Source organism: Mizuhopecten yessoensis, unplaced genomic scaffold (genome assembly GCF_002113885.1).
Source record: "Mizuhopecten yessoensis strain PY_sf001 unplaced genomic scaffold, ASM211388v2 scaffold9433, whole genome shotgun sequence".
NCBI lineage: Eukaryota > Metazoa > Mollusca > Bivalvia > Pectinida > Pectinidae > Mizuhopecten > Mizuhopecten yessoensis.
In genome coordinates, this window is record NW_018408045.1 from 404,928 (window position 1) to 413,948 (window position 9,021).

Here is a 9,021-nt window from a genome sequence, read left to right on the forward strand (position 1 = left end):
TCAAACATGGATCGACACAGTAGCAGCAAATAATGACATACACATAAGTAGCGTTGTAAGGGGTTATACTAACAATAACGCAGCATATGCAGACTACTAGGATTTGCAGTAATAAGGCTGACTGCAGTATGTATAAATGTAATTTTAAAAACAACAACACATTAAGTAGCAAGAGGTGTAGTAGCAAAACATAAACCCCTTATTTTTTTAGTAAAATGTAAAAGATAACAATAGTATGCACAGGAGTGTATTAATGAGAGGTTATGTTATGACTATTTTGATATCACACTCTTTATCAGCCTGATATTAGTTCAAGAGCTGATAAAGGGTGTGATATCAAAATAGTCATATCTTAACCTTTTTATCACACATTTTGAAACAACATATTGTTGTTGTTGTTGTTGCTATCGTCTGCGCCGTAAACCGAAGCATCTAAACGTCAAACTAAAATCTGGAGTGAAGAACCCGGATGAAGTGATATCAGCCCGGGCTGATAACTGGTTATCGACCCGGGCTGATAAATGTTTTCCGCCCTGGTTGGTGTAAAAACTGTTTATAAGCCCGGGCACTGATACACCAACACAATCAACACTTGCCATATATGGGCAAAATGTATATTGTCAAAAACAAAAATGTGATAAACAAAGCCATAACACACAATATATATCCTGTACCCATGTAAACAATGCTGAACTAGAATTAACTAACAACTTAATTATAATTAGGGTGTGGTAAACAATAAAACATTAACTATGTGTACATATATTTGTTATAAAAAATGACACAACACATGTACAATGAGAGTGAAAATGAAAAAAAGCATTGACATATCTGAGTTAGACATACACACATACCATGTAAACATGTAAGTTTAAACGTACTTCGTTTGCTGTCGAATCAATTAACATACACTTACGTGGCTATTGTAATGTCAGGACAGCGTTAGACTATTTGGAATTAAGTACCCATGTTTTACATTTAAACTTAATTCAAAACTATCACGGAAGTTTCTGTTTGCATCTGCATGTAATAAATAAATAACATAGAACGCCAGCAGTAATTAACCGGTAATCACAGATGCATTTAAGAATGTCCAGTTGCTTACACTATACTGACAATCAAGTCAAATGATAATAAGCCTTGAGGTTGCAAATTTTTCATAAAGGTAAATATGGAAATATCATATCGTTTCACTCATATCTAATCAAATGTATATTCTGTAATTTGTAGTGAGCATGAAATCACTTTTCTTTCTAAAATAAAGTAGTTTTGATTCCCGAAGGATAATTTTCTGTAAAATAGAACAGTAACAAGAGAACGCTGTGACAGTTATAAATAATTTCTTCATCATGTAAGTCAATTGTTAAATTTGGAAGTGAACCAGTTTTCTCCACAGATAGTCAAGAAACCCTGGCACTGGTCAAATGTCCAATACATGTAACTTTAATGTGCATCAGGACACTTTTTGCTCCCTAAGTTTTAAAAAATGAAAAAGAAGGAAAAAAAGAGAAAAATACAGTTTAGTATATATCAAAATGAAGGTCAGAATATAGTGTTTCATCACTGCGTAATAGTTTTTAGGGTAAATGTTCACATAAGATATCATTGAAGAGTCTTGGAACCCAACCCATCAAATTGTGATCCACCAGAATTTCTCACTACTGTACACCATTTGACAATAAACATTAGCTTATTTAATTTGAGACTAAATGACTTGCTATAACAAAACATATAACATGTAGTTACATGTTATTTACTCAGCAAAGTCGACCATATTTGGGACTACTTTCAAAAGTATGGAGGCCCATAAATGCCAGTCTGTTTGCATGCATAATTTTAAACACAGATTCTCAACAATTTGCCAATTACTTCAATTTTACTAATATTGGTGAAATGGAATTTAACAAAATGTTTATTTGGTCCAGTATAAATGTTTACTGCGTGTGGCTTCCTGTATCAACGTGTTAAATCAATAAACGAGTTCTGCATACTGTGTATATTACTCATACAAGTACATGCAACATTTTAATTGCACGTTATTATACAACCATACGTACCATGTTTAAGGCTGCACCTCATTGGACCTGAACGTCATTATATGCATACACATGGATCACCTGCAGTCGTAAACTAACTTCTACCCGTACTGAATAATGCTATCAAGATACCATATAAAATGAAACATTTGTTTTTACATTTTATTCGTAGTCTACACACACATAACATATACCCCCGGCCATGCACTCATGCACCAGTACATTGCTACCCTGGAGGCACGTCCTTCAATTGCATTATCTGTTAATATGTTGTAAAACCAAAAAACACAATATTGCGCCCGTATGCCATTACACTTACACGTATATCTTACACAAATGTAAACCACATTGTACCCGTATAACATAACGATTGTCACACGCACAGGCACCGTTTACAAGTCTATTCCACGCTGTATTCCCATGCCATGGTACACGCACATTCAAGCCACATCGTATCCATAAGTTAGTGTGCACACAAAGTCAGTTATTTGATTGTACTCAATAGTATACCACAATATACTTGTACATCGTTATATATACAACGGTTTCATAGGCTCGATGCCTAGGGTAGTCGGCAGGTATTGTCCGCAGGTTTTATATTTAGATATAGGATTACTTTCATCATGAATTTACCATATTTCAATTTTACTACTATGGGTGAATTGGAAATTGGTTTATTTTAATTTTGTGCATTATAACTGTTTACTGTGCGTGGCTTTCTGTATTAACGTGTTAAATCAATAAACGGGTTCTTCATACTGTGTATATTACTCATACCAGTACATCCAACATTTTAATTGCACGTTATTATACAACCATACGTACACTTGTACCATGTTTAAGGCTGCACCTCATTGTACCTGAACGTCATTACATGTATACACAGGGATCACCTGCAGTCGTCAAATAACTTCTACCCGTACTGAATAATGCATTCAAGATACCATATAAAATGAAACATTTGTTTCTACATTTTATTCGTAATCCACACACACATAACATACACAAGTGGTCGTGCACTCATGCACCAATATATTGCACACATGGAAGCACGTCCTTTAATTGCCTTATCTGTTAATATGTTGTAAAACCAAAAAACACAATATTGCGCCCGTATGCCATTACGCATACACGTATATCTTACACAAATGTAAACCACATTGTACCCGTATAACATAACGATTGTCACACGCATAGGCACCGTTTACAAGTCTATACAACGCTGTATTCCCATGTCATGGTACACGCACATTCAAGCAACATCGTACCCATATGTTAGTGTGCGCGCAAAGTCAGTTATTTGTCTTACATTGTAAAGCACATTGAGCCTGTAAGTCACGTATACATGAAAAATGGGTCATAATAAGTGACTATACATAGAGATCCCTATGAATGGTGTTCGGCATTAGAGAAGCTTACAATTACCGGGTATCTAAGGTAAAGTATATCGTCGATAATTTGTTTACTTTTGTACTAGTTGATCTAAAGGCAAATGTTCCGTAATCGGTAGTTGTTGACAACAATATTGTAATTCCCAGTAACGTGTGCTATTCAACGCCGTGTATTGGTCAATCTATAATAGACATGATTTTTTTGTAAATAATTCATTTTAGTTTATCATCATTAAATGAAGTTTCAATTCTCGATGTATTCAAGGAATCGTTTTTATCGTGTATAGATATGATTAACTAACATTGTAGTAAACTATAAACAAAAACTACAAAAATATACACAGGGGTGTAATACACATGTACCCAGTACCCATTTAACCAATACCAAACTAGAATTAAATAACAACTTAATTGTGACTTGGGTGTGGTAAACAATAAAACACTAACTTTATGTACATAGATTTGTTATAAACAATGACATAACATGTGTACAATTAGCGTGAAAATGACAAAAACATCGACATATAAGTTTAAATTGACTTCGTGTGCTATCGAATCAATTAACGTACAGTGTACAGTTACTTGGCTATTGTAATATAAGGGCAGCGTTAGATTAGGCTATTTGTAAGCAGGTACCCATGGTTTACATTTAAACCAAATGCAGAATTATAACACAAGTTTCTGTTTGTATCAGCAATGAATAAATAATTAACATCGGACACCAGCAGTAAATAACCGGTGATCACTGATATTTTCTTCATTCTGTTTTTAACCCTTTCATTCTTATGTAATAATGTTAATTGGTACATCGGCTTTTCTGAGATATATGACCAGAAGTTTGGTTAAGATACTTATTAACACAATTTGGTAAGAATATTGTATAGTTCTAATATGTACTTAGAAAAAAGGAAGAATTGTTGACATAATTAAGCCAATATATCACAAATTCACAGTGACCTACTTATCAACCATGTGCTACTCTTTTCAGCCATTTTTATTATTTGCTGCTTTAGTGTTACGCAATACACCAAAATCATGAAGAAACTTCAAAAAATAGCGTGAAGTTTTGTAAAAAAAACGTCTATTTGTGATGTTGGTCCCCCACTTTACCCCCTCATATCTTGGAATGGTCTCCAAGCTGACCTTAATTTAATGTCATATCATGATGGCTTATCCCCAAGGTATGTATAAACAAAAAATAAAACTTATCGGTGATAGCCACCAGAACGCCCAAATTGGTACCCCTCCAATTTGAAATGAAAGGTTGTTCAATGGTTCTGGTCACTTTTTCTCAAATATATGATTTGCTCTTTCTTTTTATACTGATTCCAGATTGCAGATAGGACATAATTGTTTTAGAAATGGCATCGTCTCCACAAGGTATATACGCTGGCCTCAAGACCGAAATGAAAAATGCATATTACACTGAGACCATGGTCGACAATCTCGAGAACTTCAGAACTGAGGCTTCAGCCTATCTATCTGGACCAGGTGAATATGAAGACCTTACCTTTCTGAAGATATGTAAGAATTTGGAAGGACACGGACATATTGGCTATAATAATCTCGAGATTCTCAAAAAACTTGTAAAAAGTACAACTGGAGGAAAAGAGCAACTTCTTCATATGATCAACAATGCCGAAAAAGAAATACAGGAGAGTTTGTCAGGTAATATATTTTTAAATATTTGTATACCCATTATAATAAGTCTAGAATTGGTAATACAATACTTATATATACATGTAATTCTATAAATATGTTGTTAATATGATAGGTTTGAAATTGACGGAATAGAGATCAATCACGTTCCATATTAGCTCCAAAACAAACATGTCATGACCTATTTGTTTTAGTTTGATTGTAGTTTTTTTTATACTTAATCGATTATATCGATTAACTTGATGGGACGTATCATATTATTGAGAGTGTCTGTCCAGCTGTCTGTTCGTTCACACTTTAGTTTCCGCAAGACAACTTTTTTTAAATATCGTTACAATTACTGAGGCTAAGTTCGAACTTGAGCAAAATCCGCGACTAACAGTTTAACGTACTTTGTCTGATTTGTCAATTTCCAAACATTTGTTTCCGCAAGGTACCTACTTAAATATCGTTGAATTTTGATGAAACTTGATATGTATGTACATTATATGAACATTGATGTTGACCATATTATGTTATACTCTGATTTGTTGACAATTTCGTCGCAATAGCTTTGTCAAATATGACCAGTTTCTTTGTAGAAAATTATGTTATAAATGACAAAGGCTAAGGTGACCAAAATAAAACCTGTATATAATTTATTGCCGTACTGCTATCTGATTTGTCGATGGTTTTCGCACGCTAACGTAGGCAAATATGACAGAATTCTGATTAGACCTTGTCAATATTTACAATTTGTCTTACAGTGAAATATGCCAGTAATCAATGAACAATAGAAATATCTTTGATATAAATTGTATAAGATGAATCGATTATTGGCAAAAAGGGGTAATTTCAATTTCATTTTCATGGTTTAAAATATATACAAAAGGAGAAAGTTCCTAGTTTAAAAGTTGTAAAGGATGTATATTCCTTTAGCCTAAGTTGGCAATTGTACATGTACATGTATAATATATATTTGCAAAGTTTTATTTCTAACATAAGTACAGTATGTTTTCTCCTTTCACCACATTTCAAAAATAATCCTCAACATAAATGAATAAGACAGTAAAAATGCTGTTTCTTCTTACATTTCCATCTTTCCATAAATTTTGATATAACAATGCATCAAAAAGCTTTTAAGTATGTCAGTGTGTTTTGTTCCGCCTCACGGTTTTGTTTAAACGTGTAATGCTAATCTTCGTGACGGTCAAAAGTCCTGATACATTTTTGGATTTTTTTAGTAAATGAAAGTTTGTTTAATGGTTAAAACCCCCCAAATTATTTGAAATCCAGAAATGTACTTTTATGATTTGCTTCTTACAAATATTTTTTCTCTTTTTATGAGACATGGAAAGTGCATGTATTTGATGTTATAACAGATTATTCAGGGTTTCAGGGTATATCCTGAAAGAAACAAATTAGCACGGTTATAATATCGAGAGGGCAACCACAGGTGTAGGTGACCACTCGTTTTTATCACGTTCAATCTTTGTGTAATTTGTTTTTTTACAACAAACCCTGAAGAACACTGTATGGTAGACAATTTTTCCTCTATTTACTACTGCTATGTATATTTCACCAATAATAATAATAAATTGTCGTTCCGGTTCATTACCTCGCCTTGCGCGAACAGATACATTTCTAAATGGGCAAATCCGTTCTAAAGTCCTTCTCATGGTCTCCTATGTGTTACCATGCTGAAACAAAAATTGTATTTGATTTACCATTATAGGTAGGTGGTTTCAAGTAGTATACTGATCATCATTCTTATCTTTATCAAAATCCTTCATTTTTAAGCGTTAAGCATAATGGCATTTATAAAAAATAGTTACATTTAAACGGACGAGTTCTGCTGCGTCAGGGATTAATTTAACGGTTGGTCTGACCATCTCAGAGAAATAGATTAATTTGTTGTCTTTTTTGTAAAGGCATGAAATACCTAAATACTGTTTGTACATAAACACCATGCTTAAATTCTAAATATAAATATAAAAAGGAAAATGTGATTTTCCCAAAATAGGTTCAGCATGCTGTTTGCCACAGGAGATGGGTGCACAGAAACCGAAGCTGAAAGGTACGTCCACCAAATATAACTTATACAATTTGTTAACACTTTTAACGGTTGTATCATATCTTTGAAGAAAATGCACTGTTTTAACTCATCCAGCCCGCAGTGGCGCTGGATCCGTGCGTTGGTCATCTATCAGCGTTTTCTTTAAACCAATTCGTTTTTTTATAAACTATAATTCATGTCTCATAAGCAAACTAATCAAATCTTCCAAAACAAAACAAGCTTTATAGGGATGATATTTTTACTGTGGTGTTAACAAGACTGTGGTGTTAGCTTTTTTTTTAAAGTTTATCTTAACTTTTCATACTTTAACGGTAAAATAAATGAGATAACATTATCAATCTTATGTTATGATAGTTCAACCTGACTTCAAGGCTTATGTCTGGTATAAAAAAAAGGGTTTAAACTATTCATTGAAATTTATTTCCTCGAAAAATGAATTAAAGAATATGCATTTCATATGTTATGCTCTTTGATCTTATAAACCTTATGCTATTGTAAAGATGACATATTGCAACTAACAGGACGTGTGTGCAATTAGTGAAATCAACAGTTTATCACTATACTTTGAACATTTTTGAAAAGTCAGTTGGTAATTGTTGGACCATAACTAGTGTTACTATAGACAGGAGATCAAAATAGACAGATGGTCGCCATTGACAGGTAGTTATCACATAGACACAGATCAAATTCCAGCATCAGGTCCTAAAGACTGAACGCAGTTTTCTCATATTAAAAAACGGTAATCAGAGACTGCTATGTTTTTACTCTGAAACTTGTTGAAAAATATCTTGTTTCCATTTTCTCAGATTAATGTGTAGAGGATATCTAACAGTTTCTTAAGTAATTTCAAATATATTTCACGAGTGTGGCTAATATTTTGATATTTTTCACGAGTGCGCACACGAGTGAAATATATTTGGTAGTAATGAAGACACTGTTAGATATTCCGTCTATTACATAATATTTACAAAAACCTACACTGGAACGCACAACGACACATCAAGCTGACAATACTTGATCTGGATTCTTTTACCACTAACATGTCTAGACAACTCTACGGAACAAGATAAATTCTTCTCTGCAAAAATAAAATAATCATATTCAATTCTTTTTAATTGTATTGAGTCGATACTTAAGGTCATATTTTTGATAAAGTATGCCAAGTTACTATCATAATTTAATTATGTAGAAAAAGTCCCTTCATATCAACTCAGATCAGTACGCCTTGTTCATAAGCGCCGAATCTACAATGGCGGGAAGTGGGGGATATGCAGAGTAGTTTTGTCACAACTTATACTGATGATAACATATCAACACCACCTATGCAAGTTAAACTTACACTGGTCCTCTTATACTTTCTGCCGATCGCTTAGCCTTACTTTGGACTTGAAACGCTGACACCTATGGGCGGCCGTTTTAGGATAAAATACATGAACTACTTAAGTGTACACTTAAGTGAAAAAAACTGGACATAATGGCAAAAACTTTTTCACTTAAGTGCAAATCTTTTGCACTTAAGTACTAAAAGAACTTAACGCAAAAATACGTCCTTTGTCATTATGTAGTCATCTTTTTACATTATGTACCTTCGCACTCAAGTACAAAAGATTTCCTCTTATCCCTATTGTCACAATGGATGGTTCCGTTTACCGATGTATTGCGCATGCTCCAGATGTCAAAATGGCGGCGGAGGTTGAGGCGATTCCGGTAGGCTTAATTAGACTTTTTCGGGAATGTTACTGCGATTATCATTGGAATTGTCATGTAGGAAAATTTGTGCAAACGTTGAAAGGCAAACATGGTGCATGGATTCACGACTGAAATACAATGGTTGGCAGCTTATTAATTCGCAAACTACACAGACTCGCGAGGGCCACGC

At 33.7% G+C, this 9,021-nt stretch overlaps 1 protein-coding gene across 1 annotated transcript in view; it reads left to right on the forward strand.

Moving 5' to 3' along the window:
• LOC110458142 overlaps positions 1 to 9,021 on the forward strand; it is a 28,254-nt gene that overhangs the window by 2,880 nt on the left and 16,353 nt on the right. The window contains exons 2-3 of the mRNA XM_021509731.1: positions 4,760 to 5,095; positions 7,089 to 7,142. Coding sequence (XP_021365406.1) covers positions 4,789 to 5,095; positions 7,089 to 7,142 — 361 coding nt within the window. The 5' untranslated portion in view covers positions 4,760 to 4,788. The remainder of the gene's footprint in view (positions 1 to 4,759; positions 5,096 to 7,088; positions 7,143 to 9,021) is intronic.